Below are 16571 nucleotides of genomic sequence, written 5' to 3' on the forward strand. Positions count from 1 at the left end.
TCATTGTTGAAGTTAAACCCTTAAGGGTTTTTGGAAGAGGTGAAGAACTTGTTTATTGAAAGTTCGCGATGAAGAACTTGTTCATTGAGAATTTGTGTCAAGGTGGAGATTGTTAGAATTAAGTGACCCAAATTCTTATTTAAATAAAATACGATGGAAAATAAAATAAAAGTAAAATCCATATAGAACTAGACTTCTTTTATTTTATTTTAGAATAAGGTTTTTAAACCTTATTAAACTCCATCTATTTTATATTGATTAGGATAAGGTGTTTCAATCCTACTAGAATATGGCTTTGCAAGCCTATAAATAGACATAGTCTATTCCTCTTGTATTTGAGTAAAAATTTTTCGACATAGTGAATTTTCTTCTCCTCTGCCCGTGGTTTTTTTCCCGAAAGGGTTTCCACGTAAAATTTATGTGTTCTTTATTTTTATTTATTTTATTCTATTTTATTTTTCACAGCATTCGAAATCAGCGACTCAGTCTCTAAGAATTAACTATTCTATCACCTTATTTTCTTTGTATAATTACATATTTTTTAATTTCAAATAAAAAATGTTTTATTGAGTGGGATTACTTTTGACAGACCTTAAAAAAGGCTTAATCCTACCGCATTTTCAAATCGTCTCCAATTATTTTTTTTTTCTTTTCCATAAAAAGAATTTGGTAAAATCAAATCAAATCAACGATGAATTTTCATGAAAGTTCCACAAAATCTACAAATCACAGTGATAAAATTAAAATGACTAATATTTAAGAATTATGTGTATTGTAAGTAAATAAACATTGGATTTAATAAACTCATAAATATTTCAGTTTTAACATAATAATTAAAATGACTAATATTTGTTACATGGTCAGTGACCATACAATAATATTTATATTTAATGCACATATATGGTTAGTGAACTTCAATACAAAAATTTGTTGTTTTAATTATGGATTTTATCTATGTATTTTATAAAAAGAAAATGATTCTTGTATTTTAATTTGTGAGAATTTGATTCTTGTAAATCCATTTGTTGCTAAACACATAAACATGATCCCCAGATTAATACCAAGAGAGCTTTGCTTTGATCCTCTTTGTTGGTCTTCTGATATCTTCATTTTTTAATCCTTTGAAAAAGAGAAAAGTAGCTTCTTTGGACAAAGATTTATAAAGGTTATGAAAGGGACGAAATTATGATGCAAATTCCAAATAGACTAAAAGATGTTAATCAAATTTGATTGATGAAAAAAAGACTTCATTGACTGGGATTGCTTTGATCCTCTTTGTTAATTAGTCTTTTTATATCTTCATTTTTATTTCCTTTGGATAAAGATTTAATTAATGTTTTATAAAGCATTAGTGTAGTTGGTGCTTTTGACAAAGTAAAAGTTATGAAAGGGACGAAAATTATGATGCAAATCCCAAATAGATTGAGTAAAAGATGTTAATCAGATTTGATTGATGAATAATAATGGTTTTATTTTACTTTCAAATCATCTCAATTATCCAAACCTAACCTTTAGTTTATTTTATTTTGTTTTGTTATTCTCTTTCTTAACCTTTTCCTTTTCGAGTCAAAAGTTCAAATATAAAAAAATAAATTTAAAGCATATTAATCATTCATAATTTTGTATTTTAAATATGAAGTGATTAATTATTAATTTAATCAATTGAGTTGGTGTCATTTAATTCATGATACAAAACTTAATAAAAGAGTTAATATTAATTGAGATTTCTTAACAAATATAAAAACATATCAAAATAAAGTTTTGATTGAAGCTGTAAAGTTAAAATGTTATTGATGTTGGTGGCATGAATTCAATTTTTTCCGAATGAAATTTTTGTTTATTTTCTTAAACATATATGTAAGAAAACAAAAGTATTATTTTAATAATATAATTTATTTTAAATATAAAAGAATTAATTAATAATTTAATCAATTGAGTTGTTGTAATTTAACTTGTGACCAAATTGGTTAGTTAACCAATTGAGCTAGTATCACTTTACTCATAACACCAAACTCATGGTGATTTTTATCAACTGCATTATATGAATTCAGAATTTGCCAAAGTTACTCTTTATCTCAAAACTTGTGGGATGAACACATGGAGCTAATGGATGTTTTCCAACCGCAACCTCTTGACAGTTTTCTTTCTCAAGCTTATTGAAACCCAAGAAACACTAGAAATAGAATTATAAAAAATTCAAATGATTTGGGTTTAGTTGGAGTTGGTTTCATTTCAATGGTTCTTAATTCATAGTCTGATTTGTAAAACTTGATAGGATTTTTAGGTCAAGTTTAAGTCATCTTAATTGGTATTGAAACAAATTTTGAATTGTTTCTAATCAAAATGAATTGGACAAAGTTGGTTTAAACAAGGGAGTGTTTATTTCTCTTTATATATGGAAGTTGAACATCCTATTCTATTTTCTTCAAATCAATTTCAACACAACTTTACTGCTATTGTTATCGCTATATTAGCTTTTTTTAGCATAAAATTTTTTTGGCTTAATTAGACATGCCAAAGATTAAGGGTGTATTTGGGTGAAAATTTATAAAAGAGATTTTATTCAGTATCAAAATTTTTAAAATTATAACAACGAATTTAATTATTTGAGTAAATATATTTAAGAATTTTAAAATCTGCGAATAATTTCAAGAGGAAATTTTAGTAGTTTAAATTCTTTTTCAAATTCCATCTTAATATATAGTTTTTCAAAATTTTCATAATTTTATTTGATTTAATACATTTGATCCCACTATAAATTAAAAATTTAAGCTTCAACAATTATGTTTATTTAATTATAATATATATTTATAATATTTTATTTTATTAAGACTATTAATAACTTTAAAAAAATCATTTATAAATTTTACAGATATAATGATATTATCCATATTGAATATTTTCTTATATTATTTATTTTAATTATAATTAATTTTAATTTTTAAAATTTTAATAACCTAATATTTTAAATAATTACAAATATTAATATTTTGAATTAAATTTTAAATTTTACATTAAAAATTTTAAAATTCTTCGTCCAAACACACAATAATATATTCAACAAATTCTGTGTTAAATCCTTGGAAGCTTCACAATGATATCTGTAAATATTGGGAAAAAAAAGATATTTGTAAATTGTTATGGAGTTGGGAGTTGAATATCTTTGGAGAAATTACAATAACTGCATTTGCCTTCAATGATTTTCTTTTGATCAACTAATTTCTATTTCATGTAATTGATGCTTCGTCATTAATTTAATCTATTTGATTAGATATTCTACGAGACTTTATTCTTTTTTAATGAGATTAATCGTAAAAGTGATTAATCATAGAGTATATAGCAATTTAGTATTGTCAAATTGAACTTAGTGGTTCACAACTTTATACCACTAAATGGCAGCTCATCTAAATATTGATAAAATTAATAAACTAGCCCGTTTAGGGTTCACCATTTTTAATTTGGCATAGTAGTATAAGCCATCTTGTGCAACGTGTAGGGAGGGACGTCTTTTTGTCATTCTTTCTGAATTTTAGTGTAGAGTAGCTAAGTTTACGAAGAGTTTAGTAACCTAAAAAATTATTTTCTTAATGGAAGATCGGGTACTTGAAAAATTGAGTGGTGGTGACCCTTTGACAGACGAGTGGCTACATCCTATCTCTACGGATGGTTGAGTCAAAAGGCAAGCTATTGATGGCTACCTGTTCGATGGTGTACGAAGGGTGCTTCTCAAGAGACTTATCGTGCTGCCACATGTCTCAAGTAGGTGGGGGTATAACAGGCTCTTAAGCTTTATCACATTATCTAAATAATCTTTTATACTTCTATTACATCCCAGATAAGCCTTTAAACATTAATTGTTGTCCAACAAACCCTTAATTTTTAACTTGTATTTAGATAAGTTTTAACCTTTAATTTAAATCTTAAATTAAACTTTTAATATAAGTTAATTTTTATTTTAAAAAGGCCTAATTCAAACACAAATTAAAATAATATAGAAGTTTATTTGGGTAGAACAAAAGTAAATGAATTTATTTAACAAAATTAAACTAGTTCAAGGACTCTTTTAATAGTTTAGCCATTTGTTTAACAATTTTGTCCATTGGAAACTTGGAAATTAACGCTCATCATCATCATCATTGGAACAATTTTACTTCTTGATAATAATCTTTAAAACAAAAACAGCATCACATATATACACATGAGCTGAGTTACGTACTAAATCACAAATCAAAATTTCATAAATTAAAATAAATTTTAATTATAAAAAAAAGTCATTTTAATTGATTTTATTCAAACTACTTGGAGTTTTATTTAGGAGAATCGGCTATTTCAGGAGAAATCTTTAAAGTACTGTTTTCAAGGATACCGACTTGATCCCTCAACAATGGAATGTATTGTCCCATTGGGGTCGATTTAGCTCCCCTTTGCGGAGAGCCGAGTACAATTCACTGAGGGAGACGCATTGACCGTACATGGACGCACAACCACCCACCAAGAAGCACATATTATTAGACAGTAAAATAAACCTGAAATAAAACTTAATAAATTATAAACCAATATCTAACATGTCAAATCATTAAAAACAAAATTAGATGTGAAAGTATAACTAGATCCATAATTTCTTGAAATTTTCTGATTATTTTAATAAAAAAAGTTAATTAGTAGTTTAATCAATTGAGTTTTTGTCACTTAACTCATGACATTAAACTCATGGCTTTATGATAGTTAACCAACTATGTTAGTTAACCAATTGAGTTGGTGCCATTTTACTCATTACGCCTAACTCATTGTAATTTTTAGCATACTGACCTAATGACATTTTTTTCCCATGAATTATCAACTGCTTTATGTGAATTTAGAATTTGTCAAAGTTACTCTTATCTCAAAACTTGTGGGATGAACACATGGAGCTGGATTGAAACTCAATGACCTAATGAACTCTCGACGGTTTTCTTTCTCAAGCTAGATTGAAACCCAAGAAACACTAGAAAAAGAATTGTAAAAAATCGAAATGATAAACAGTATTTAACTTTTCAAAGCCACCTTTTAGAAAATAAATCCAATCTCAATAATAATTAACCTTTTTTATTACAAAAAAAAAGAAGAAATCTCCAAAACTGAAAATTAACAAAAACAATTGAATGAAAATTCTTTTAAAGGATAAAAAAATAAATTGAGGCGAAGTTGAATCTACAATAAATCACTCTTATAGTCTATAACTAGACCTGATCATAGGTTGGGCCACTCACTCAAGCCCAAAGTCCTACTTGAAAAGTAGGAGGGTATAGGTAAAAACATAAGGGAGAAAAATGTGTTTGGAAAAAAAAATGAGGCCATTTTTCTAAATGGGTTGGGCCTCAAGCAATATTTTTGGCCTAGATCGACTTGAATTTTCCTAAAAAAATTCATTGTTTTGCTATTGTTTGTTGTCATTTTTATGTTGTTTTATTGCCATTTTGTTATTATATTACTACTATTTTATTGTTATTTGTATAATTCATGTTTTATTATCAATTTTGCTACCATCTAAGAGGCATTTGCTTGCAAGTTGCAACTATCTTAGTGTTATTTAAATATAAAAGTTTTTTTGAATGTATTTTCAAATTGTTAGGAAACATTTACATTTTTTAATTTTGTTTTTGTATAAATAATAATATTATTATTTTTAATACGAGTGAGTCGAGCAAAACTCAAGTTTAACATTTTTTATCTAGATCAGGCATGGATAAAATTTTAAGTTCTTTTAGACTTAACCAATCTAAAAAATAATTCTAAAATTTTATATCCAACCCACGCGGTCAATCCCACAATTAAAATTCAATCAAAATAACATTGATGAATCAAAGGAGACAAAAGGGATTTAGATCAACATTGTTTTGATTTTTTCTCTTTGGTACAAAGATAGCTACACTCTATGAGTAAGAAACCAGTTTAGACCGAATCTACATAGACAAAGGGATAACCAGTATCCAAAGGCCATGCAATACGTAAAATCCGATGTAAGCATGCTGAAGGCTAAACAGTATGCTACAACTATAATGGTTCCTTTCCAGAATTCATCATATAGGAAAAGGAACAACCAAACTCCCTGAATTGCATTTGATAAAACTAGATTCATATCATCATATGTCAACACAGATGAAGGGGATAACCAACATCCCAGAATTGCAACACTAAGTTTCGACACTCGACAAGTGAAAACCATGAGCACTGTTAAAATAAAAACCATAATCGAAAATATAGTCATAACTATAGTTGTGAATTCGGTTGGCGCTATGAAACTTACTGATTGATCGAAGCATATTGCGAAGAAAGCAAGTAAGACTTGAAGTGCTGTTCTGAAACAATGGGGATAAGGTTTAAGCAGGGCTAATGTTAAGAAAAAGGTTACGATGAAGACGAGATAAGTTGGAATATAGAAACTAAAAAAATCAATTTCATCTAAGATTGATTTACCCAATACCATCTCATCATATGACCCTTTGGACTTTGAAGTGTTATCTCCCTGCCAAACACCACCAGGTGGGCTAAGACTAGCTTGGAAGGTTGCAGTTAGAAGCAACCCTAAAATTACTAGTAAGGCATTGCGGTCCTCGCCTGACATATTATCTATCTCGTGAGAGATTAGTGATGATACTTTTGTCATTTGTTTCTCGTACTTACGTTTAAAGTCTGAAACTCCTGGAATAAAGCAACCACGTAGAACAGTAATACTGTCTTCATTATGATGTTGGTCTGCAATATCGAATGCCTTCAAACCAGCTTGATTGGTAGCGTGCTTATCGGCGTTGCAGTTCAATAATAGTTTAAGCATCTGTTTCATTGATAGTTTGAGATATAAAAGAACTACAATCTATGTCTATAAAGATTAAAAAGAAGCTGTATTGAACTAGATGAGTCAAACCTCGGGTCGATCATGAAAAGCAGCTAAGTGCAGTGCAGTGTTTCCACCTTCATCTTTTTGGTTCACCACTTCACAATAGTAGTCTGTCTTCTTGAGTGTTCGAATTAGGACTTGAAGAACATCCAGTTCGTTGTTTTCCACGGCAATATGCAAAGCATTACGATTCTCAACTGTAACGTCTCGAATCGATTGAGGACAAATCTCTAGAAATCTATCCAACAGACCATTATGGTTCCCAGCTTCAGTTATGATGTGCAAAGGTGTCTTCCCATTCTTTCCTTTGACACGAGCTAGATCTTTATTAATTTCCAAGAAACGTAGAGCCATACTTGTATCCGGATTTGTAACTGCAAGGTGAAGTGGGGTCAAGCCTTGTTTGTTTAGCTTGCTAGCAAATGATGGCTTTAAGCTCATCATTTCCATTGCAAACCTAAGGCATCCTCCTCCTGCAGCAATGTGTAAGGGAGTTTCGACAAACTCCTCCTCGTCAAATTGCTTCAAAGCATTTCCATCTATTTCAATTAAACTGTATAGATCACTAACATTTCCTGTACGAGCTGCTGTTCTCAACCTTTCTGTACGAGCTGCTGTTCTCAACCTTTCATCCATGACAAAAGAAGAATGGAAAGAGCTTAAGCCCACTTACTACAGTGTTTCCTAGAATGAGTGAGGACTTATTGTTTTAAAGATCGTTGCTGCATCTTTCAACCCGCGTGCTTATTATTTTAAAGAATATTGCATTTGAATATTTTAAAATTAATTTTAAAAAACAGTTAATAAAAAAATATTTTTAATAAAGCTGCAATGGTTGGGATGGGAATCGAGGATTCAAATGAAATAAGAATTTGTACTAATTAGACAGAATTTTATACAAGACCAATCTACGCTGTGCTATTACATATAGTGAATCTTGAACTTAGTATACTTTTTTGGTGCCATAGCTTATTAACATTATTACTCATACTTTTTTAATGCTCATGAAAACATGTATGTAAGATGCAATTGTCTTTTCTTTTTCTTTTCTTTTTTTAAATTATCCTAGCATATATTATTTATTTTATAAAGTTCAAGCTTATTGACACTATTATGTAAATTAAATAAAATTTTAAAATCAAATATGAATAAACTCACTTCAATTAATAAATTTATTGCTTGAATTCACCCCATTAATTTTTGGTTGATAAAAGTTCATCAATAATGTAAGATAATTTTATTATAATGAGATATTGTAAGATTCTTTTCAAGTAAATAAATGTAATTAAAAAAAATAAAAATACTCTTAACTATATTATCAAACCACGTTTCTAAAAGAATTGTTCACATCAGTTATTGCATCTCACTTTTCTTTAAAAATCAATCTCTTTAGTGTTTGTAAATCATATTTGACATGATGTTCCCTTTTCTTCTTTTTTATTTCAATCTTAATTTAAACTTTTAAATGAACGCCACTCAAAATTAATACGTTCACTTAATTATTTTTCAAAAAAAAAAGTAGAAATAAATAAATATAGTGAAAAATGAAGAAAAACCAAATTTTTTTCTAACCAAAAGGAAAAAGGAGCTCACTACTAACAAAAGAAAATACTATAAAGGAAGACGACGAATTCCCAAATGGGATAAAAGATTGGGACTAATTACATTTTAAAATATGACAAAATTGCAGATACGTTGATCTACAATTGCATTTTCTAACCTACAGAAGAAAAGACTTACAGAGGGAACAATACCATTGCCTACATTTATTTATTTATTCACTATTTAACTTCTTTCCGAGTCCGAAAGTTTAGCATCACTGCTTGAACAAGATCCTTCCGAGCCACTAGATCCGACCTGCTTTGAATCGGGATGTTTTATAAAGCTATGTGACATGGAGGTGGATGAAAGTGTAGCAAAACTCACGGTGGCAATCCCATCGGCAATGGCACTTATGTCCCTAGACCTCTGCTTCCAGTATCAAAGCACGAATTCTTCAATAGTATTGAAGTTAGACACAAATAAGTGTAGCGAGAGGAGATTATTGGGTTTTGTTATATGCCTTGTGGTCTATCTTAAGCACCGCCATTGATACAGAGATACCGAATGATGCAGGGGAATACCTTGAGATACTGAAAACGAATATATTCAGTAATTTATTTTGTTGTATTAAATCCTTGAGAGCTTCAATGAGCGTCATTTCGCAACTGGTGGATTTTATTGTGTTAAATCTATTTGGGATTTGCACAGCAAGAAGTTTGAGTTTGAGTTTGGAGATTTCAATGCATTAGTAAAATAGTTGAAGGTTTCTGAGTTTAGATATCATAAAAATATTTTCAAAGTTAATTCATAGTTTCAAGTTTGTCTAAAATATGTAAATATTAAAATTTTGATGAAAACAATGAAGAGGATAAAAACCCAAATAATTTTTGAACTAAATATAAAAGTTATAAAATAACTAAATATATTAATTTTGTAGTTGTGGAAGTTTAAATTCATTGTATTATTTAAAATCAGAAACAAACACCTAAACTTCCCAGCCGCACCACATCAACGCCCACTAAAATATAATTATATTAGAATTCGAGGAAAAAAGGTTTAATTATCTAGCCTCTGTTTATTTTCATATTCTTTATTGCAGAATATGAATGCGATGCACGATAATTCGACCCACCAGATTTGATTTAACCAAATTCCACTTTATTGGAAAGATAAGATGATTGGATGCGGTTTCCAAGTGGCGTATAAAAATAACCTTTTTGAGGAATGAAAAGATGTAAAGGATTTGCTAGCTTTCCTACCTTTTTTGTTTGGTTTCTATGGTATAAACAAAATTAATTCTCTCATGTTGATTCATTGTTCAACCTACATTGTCAGGCTTATGTAAAAGACCACACATATTGATGTTCATTACATGCCCCCAAAAGCTTCATCCCATTAAAAGAATACCCTACATTGATTCCACTCACATTAATCACCCACTTCTGTTTTGTTGAATTTGGATAATTAAGAATTCCGTACCTAACCTTCCATAATGATATCCATATTTAATATTTTCTTATATTATTTATTTTAATTATAATTATTTTTAATTTGTAAAATTCTAATAATCTAATATTTTAAATGAACAATTACAAATATTGATATTTTGAGTTGAATTTTAAAATATTAGCATTTTAAAATATCAATTTTTTAAATTTGTTCCTCCAAACACACACAACTATATTCAACAAATTCTGTGTTAAATCCTTGGAAGCTTCCACAATGATATCTGTAAATATTGGGAAAAAGAAGATATTTGAAAATTGTTATGGAGTTGGGAGTTGAATATCTTTGGAGAAATTATTTGCTTCAATGATTTTTTTTTTTATGAATCAATTTAGTGTTCTCAAATTGAACTTAGTGGTTCACAACTTGATACCACTAAATGGCAGCTCATCCAAATATTAATAAAAATAATAAACTATCCCATTTAGGGTTTACCATTTTTGTTTGTCAGTTTGCTTGCTAGGGTAATGTAGTAATGAAAAAAATTTCAAGTAAAATTAATTAATTTAATTAATTACAAGTATGAAGTATTTAAATTTATATAATTGAAGTTTTTTTTTTCATATCAATACTTAAAAAAAACCAGTCAAGTATTAAGTGTAATGGTAAGGAACATTGCAGTTCCAAAGAAGAACGCAAGTTCGAACCCCGAAGATGACATGTTGCGGGGGGAAAACCACAAACCTCAACATGAATTGTAAAATGGATTTGGAGAAAACAAAAAATCTTCAATATATATAAAAAAAAAATTTCAGTGACTAAAATGAAAATATAAATATAATGTGGTGTGTAGAGTCAGCTGTCCTCAAGTATTTAACGCTTGGGTGACTAAAATGAAAGTATTCTCTAACAACGATGAAAAAATTGCAATGATTTTTTTTGTACCAAACTGAAAGCGCATTAAAAATTAGATCGCCAGCTGAATTCTCATGGAGAGAATGTAATTTTGAACATTGAAGACAATTTAGTCAAAAGGATAGTCACAAGCCTCAAACATAAACCATAAAACGAATATAAATGACACAAAAAAAATTAAAAAAGAAAAAGAAAATAAATGAAACTATGACATAAAAAATCATTTTAGCTTTTCATTTCATTTTTCGTTCCTTTTAGCTCTTAAACTTGTATTTTTCGTTCCAATTAACTTTGTTAAAGCGGCATACATGTGAATTGTCACATAGATGACATGTCAACATTTAATTAAATTTTAAAAATTTTAAAAAATATAAACAATTTTTTATAATTTTAGTTATTTTTATTTTTAAAATAGTTTTATAATTTTTTGAATTTTAAACTTTAAAAAAAATTAAATGTTGACATGTCATCCACGTGTATGCAAGTTAGTGAAGTTAAAAAACATTAACTTTTTTATTATTTTGGAATGAATTGACAAAATGCAAGTTTAATGATTGAAAAGGATGAAAAATAAATAAAATGTTAAAATGACTTCTTCTTTTTTTTTGTAAAATTGAAGGATCAAATAAATCATTAAGGAGAAATTAATCCAATTTAAGTGAACACGTTTTCGTTCACATTAATCAACAACTTTTGTTTTGTTTCTATACATTAGGTAATTCAAATAATGTTGAATTTGGATTGTTTTATTTTATTTTTTAATTATCTTTTAACCTTTGAAATCAAATGAACAAAAGAAGCATAGTTTTCCAAGTAAAGTTGACAATACTATAATATTGATAATAATCCCAAATAATGTGCCCATCATTATTTTATTTTTCTTTAAAATTCTTAATTAATATTTGTGGATTGAGTTTTAGTTCAATTGGCATCAGTATTATTGTCAATGTAAGAGCGCATAAGTTTGAACGTACTAAAACACGTATTTAAAGGTTAAAAGAGGTTATAAGTAATTTAATGCATTATATATAAAAAATATCCGTTAGCTTTGCATTAAACTTAAAAGTAACTTTTTATATAAAATAGATTATTTTAATTAGATATTTCTATAAAAATTATTTAGTTAAGAACTTAAGCTTCATCACTTTATTTAGTTAAGCTATTAGACGTTTATTGTACCCCAACTAAGCCTTTAAACTTTAATTGGGTCCAAATAACCAATAATTTTTAACTTCTATCTAAATAACCTTTAACGTTTAGTTTATACCTTAATAATAGAACTTTTATTTAAATTAATATTTCATTTGAAATAATGGCTAATTTGAACACAAATAAAATTATAGGGGTTTATTTGGGTACAACATAATATATAAAGAAAGAAGACTGTCATTTCCTAGAAAGTGTGAGGGTGACGATTTTCTTGACTCAAATAATTAGCTAATCTACAGTCGTTGCCTTTGTTAAATCTCATTGTCATTTAATATTATGATACCAAAGCTCCATTTGTGTATTTTCCTCTCTTCTTCCTCAATCTCAAAGTCAATACTTTTACATTGCTTTTTCTTCTTCTTCTTGTCAAGTGAAACATAAAGTTTACTTCCTCAATCTCAAAATTTAAATCACATAAAATTTTAAAACTTAAATTGATTTAATTGTAATTAAATAATTGAAGGTTGAACTGAAAATTAAATTAATTAGTCATTGTAATTTTAAGAAATGAGATAATTAAATTTAATTACTCATAATTAAAAAATAATTTAATTGAGTGAATTAATTAAATTTATTTTAATTAATTATATAAATAATATTTTGACAATAAAAACTTAATATTGAATTGGATAAATCATATGAGTTGATTTATAGTCTAAATAATACATATAATCATACTCCTAGACTAATGTTCTGACGCCACCCTCGAATGAAGGATTGCGCCGTACATAAACCATCCATATCTAAACACCTACTGAACTTCTCGAGGTAACATCACTGATTACATACTCCTTCGTGAGGTAACAGCAATAATAGGGCTGTCAGTTGGGATATTTCTGATTACCATACAAATTTTTGTACCATTGTTAATAGTAAATTTTCCTAATTGCCAATGATAAAAATATGAAGTGCTTTAATTAATTAAAACCAACCAGGATCACATCTAAGTTGCTCTACTATACAAATAGCTTGTGATTTAGAATTTTCATTCTTTGGTGCATTATCAACTTACCTTTTTCCATAAGCATTTTACAAGCTATATGTATGGTTGTGATGTACAAATTTTGTAGAACTTCCATGAAAATTCGGCCCAGGAGTGGTCTGATTTGATTTAACCATTGTGATGTGCAAATTTTGTGGAACTTCCATGAAAATTCGGCCCCAGGAGTGGTGTGATTTGATTTAACCAAATTCCTATATATGTAGCTTCGTGGAAAGAAAGAAGATTGGAATCTATTTTAAAGTGCCGAAAGAATTATTAGACTTTTTGACATTTGTGTCAAAAGCTACTTTTTTCTCGGCCAATAAAAATATTTTATTAATAAGTTTAACATATTTTCTTTATCACCGTAAAAAAAAAAAACAGAGTTAAAAGGGGGTGAATTTCCATGCTTTGGTGCATTATCAACATTTTCTTTTCCTTATGCATTTTAGGACAATATGCATGACTGTAATATGCAGATTTTCTTTGAAAATTCAGCGAAATTCCTAATTATGTAGCTTCGTAGGTTCTTGACAACTTTGTAACATTATTTCGGAGCATCTACTTTGAATTGTATCTAAAGATCTGGTTGTGACATATTAATCCAATACTTCCTAATAGATGAAGGAAAATAAAGGAAAATAAAAGTAGATATATCTAAAATTAATCATGTTCTGAAAAATAATAGTAGAATATTAATTTGAGACATATTTAACTTTTTCCATTCAATCGTTTCTGTTCCCTAATAACAAAAACAATTTATCAAATATTAATATAGATATGAATCTTGTTTCATCTTTTAAGCAATGCATTAGACACTTAACTAACCCAAAAAACCCATCAGCAGATCCCATATCTACTCTAAGACATTGGTTATTATGTGTATTGTAAGTAAATAAACATTGGATTTGATAAACTCATAAATATTTAAGTTTTGAAATAATAATTAAAATGACTAATATTTGTTACATTGTTGGTGACCCATACAACAATATTTATATTCAATGCACATATATGCTTAGTGAACTTCGATACAAAAATTCGTTGTTTTAATTATGCATTTCATCTTTCTATTCTATAAAAATGAAGTTGATCTTTGTATTTTAATTTGTCAGAATTTGATTATTGTATATCCATTTATTGATAAACACAAACTTGATGCCCTGATTAATACCAAGAGAGCTTTGCTTTGATCCTCTTTGTTGGTCTTCTTAAGTCTTCATTTTTATTCCTTTGAAAAAGAGAAAAGTAGCTGCTCTGGACAAAGATTTAATTAATGTTTGGAAATAATTAGTTGAGTTGGAGGTTTTGACAAAGTAAAGGTTACGAGAGGGATGAAATTATGATGCAAATCCCAAATAGATTGACTAAAAGACGTCGATATGATTGACGAAAAAAAAGCTTTATTGAGTAGGATTACTTTTGAGACAAACCTTAAAATATGGCTTATTCCTACCACATTTTCAAACCGTTTTCAATTATCTTTTTTTTTTCTTTTCCATAAAGAGGAATTTGGTAAAATCAAATCAAATCAACGATGAATTTTCATGAAAGTTCCACAAAATCTGCATATCACATTGATATGTGTAATTGTAAAATGCATAAGAAAAACTAAGTTCATAATTCAACAAAGAATGAAAATTCTCCCTCTTTATATGTATAAAGTTAGGCTTATCCATTTGCTGAACATTATCCCATTGGAAGACCTTGACTTTTGTGGGTAAAAGATACAAAGAAAGATGTTAAGCATTGGCCTGCAATGCAACATGTGACCAGCAGCTCAGCAAGTAGACCAGCAATGGAGCAGAATCGAATGCAGCAGCTTGTTTGGTCCATTTTGTTTTATTTTGTTCAAATGTAACTTGCTTAGTTAGTTTGTAACTTGTAATCAAAGTTAGTAGGATTAGTTTTTGATTTGTACTTGATGTAATGCCTGATGTATCAGCTAGCTTTAGTCTGAAATTTAACTTGTATTAGTTGTGTATTGGTGGGAACAGTTACATTATTAGGTAACTATCCAATTTTATGTAACCTACACATATATTTTGATTTCATTCAATGAAAATGGTTATCCGGTCACATTTTTTCAAGTTTTCAAACTTTTTCTTCTTCTATTTTGCTTTGGTTCCTTTGCTTTTGTTTTGTTTTGAATCTTGTATTGCTGCCATTGTTCCAACAAATGGTAATCAGAGCCTAAGTCTTTGAGGGCCTCTGTTGTTGGTTGTTTCATTTGAGAAAACAAAAGCTCAAGAAGTAAAATTTTGAAGCTGTTGAGCCTGTTTCTTCAGGATGAGTTTCACACCACCTCCACCTCCAGTGTTTGCTGGTGAGAACTATCATATTTGGGTAGTCAAGATAAAGACATACCTTCATGCACAAGATTTGTGGAGTGTAGTTGAAAATGATATCGAACCACCTCCATTGAGGGCTAATCCCACAATTGCTCAAATGAGGCAGCATGCTGAAGAGAGTACAAAGAATCACAAAGCCTTAGCTTGCTTGCAAAATGGAGTGACAGATGTAATCTTCACTTGAATCATGGCTTGCAGCACACCTAAGGAAGTATGGAAAAGGCTGAAGGAGGAGTTCATGGGGTCGGATAAGACTAAACAGCAATAGTTAATCAACTTGAGGAGAGACTTTGAGAACTTGAAGATAAAGGAATCAGAGACCATTAAGCAATACTCAGACAAGATTATGGCCACTATTAACAGCATAAGGTTGCTTGGTGAAGATTTTAGTGAAAGTAGGGTTGTTGAAAAAGTAATCACAACTCTCCCTGAAAGATTTGAGTCAAAAATCTCATGACTCGAGGACTCAAGGGATTTGACAACCATTTCTTTGTCTGAATTGGTGAACTCCCTTTATGCATTGGAACAAAGAAGGGCCAATAGGTAGGAAGAATATCCTGAAGGAGCCTTCCAAGCAAAGGCCAAAGAGAGATCCAATACAAGTCAGAAAGGAAAGAAGCCTTGGCTTGATAAGAGGGACAAACCAAGGAAAGATTCAGGCAAGAGGAGGTTTCCACCATGTGTCCACTACAAGAAGACCACACACTTGGAAAAATATTACTGGTTTAGGCCAGACATCCAATGTGGGAGCTGTAAGCAGTTTGGCCATGTTGAGAAAGTGTGCAAAAACAAGGGAAATACACCAGCACAGTAGCAAATTCAAGCCCAAGCTGCTGAAGATCTTCAAGCTCAGGAGGAGCATGTATTTACAACCTCATGTTTTGACACCAAAAGCAAGGTCAAATGTAATTGGCTTGTGGATAGTGATTGCTCACACCACATGGTAGGTAATGAGAATTTGTTTAAGGACCTTAACAGAAGCTATGGCTCAAAAATCAGAATTGGATGGTGATCTGATTGAAGCCAAAGGCAAGGGCATTGTAGTGATCAATACTGGTTCAGGTAACAAATTCATTTCAGATGTGTTTTTTGTACCTGACATTGATCAGAATCTGTTAAGTATTGGTCAACTAGTTGAAAAAGGGAATTCACTACTTTTCAAGAATGGTTCATGTGTTATTGAAGACTTTCATGGCCAGAAAATGATTACAGTAGGCATGGTAGACAAATGTTTTATGCTTGATGTAAA

At 29.4% G+C, this 16571-nt stretch overlaps 1 protein-coding gene across 1 annotated transcript; it reads right to left on the reverse strand.

The window, feature by feature from the left end:
* Positions 1-5859: 5859 nt before the first annotated feature.
* Positions 5860-7611, reverse strand: LOC108471791 (ankyrin repeat-containing protein BDA1-like). Its single transcript, XM_053020742.1, has 2 exons — positions 6905-7611; positions 5860-6814 (listed from the first exon to the last, which is right to left on the reverse strand). Exons 1-2 carry the CDS (start codon positions 7511-7513, stop codon positions 5906-5908), a joined length of 1518 nt encoding a protein of 505 aa, XP_052876702.1. The 5' UTR covers positions 7514-7611; the 3' UTR covers positions 5860-5905.
* Between the last annotated feature and the right edge of the window lie 8960 nt (positions 7612-16571).

Source organism: Gossypium arboreum, chromosome 10, assembly GCF_025698485.1.
Source record: "Gossypium arboreum isolate Shixiya-1 chromosome 10, ASM2569848v2, whole genome shotgun sequence".
In the NCBI taxonomy this organism is placed as follows: Eukaryota; Viridiplantae; Streptophyta; class Magnoliopsida; order Malvales; family Malvaceae; genus Gossypium; species Gossypium arboreum.

Bases quoted from the DNA above. Each gene is read 5' to 3' on its own strand.
- LOC108471791 (XM_053020742.1), bottom strand. From the start codon at position 7,513: ATGGATGAAAGGTTGAGAACAGCAGCTCGTACAGAAAGGTTGAGAACA. The intron at 6,815-6,904 runs GTTTGACTCATC...TCAATGAAACAG, and splicing joins CTTTTCATGATCGACCCGAG to ATGCTTAAACTATTATTGAA.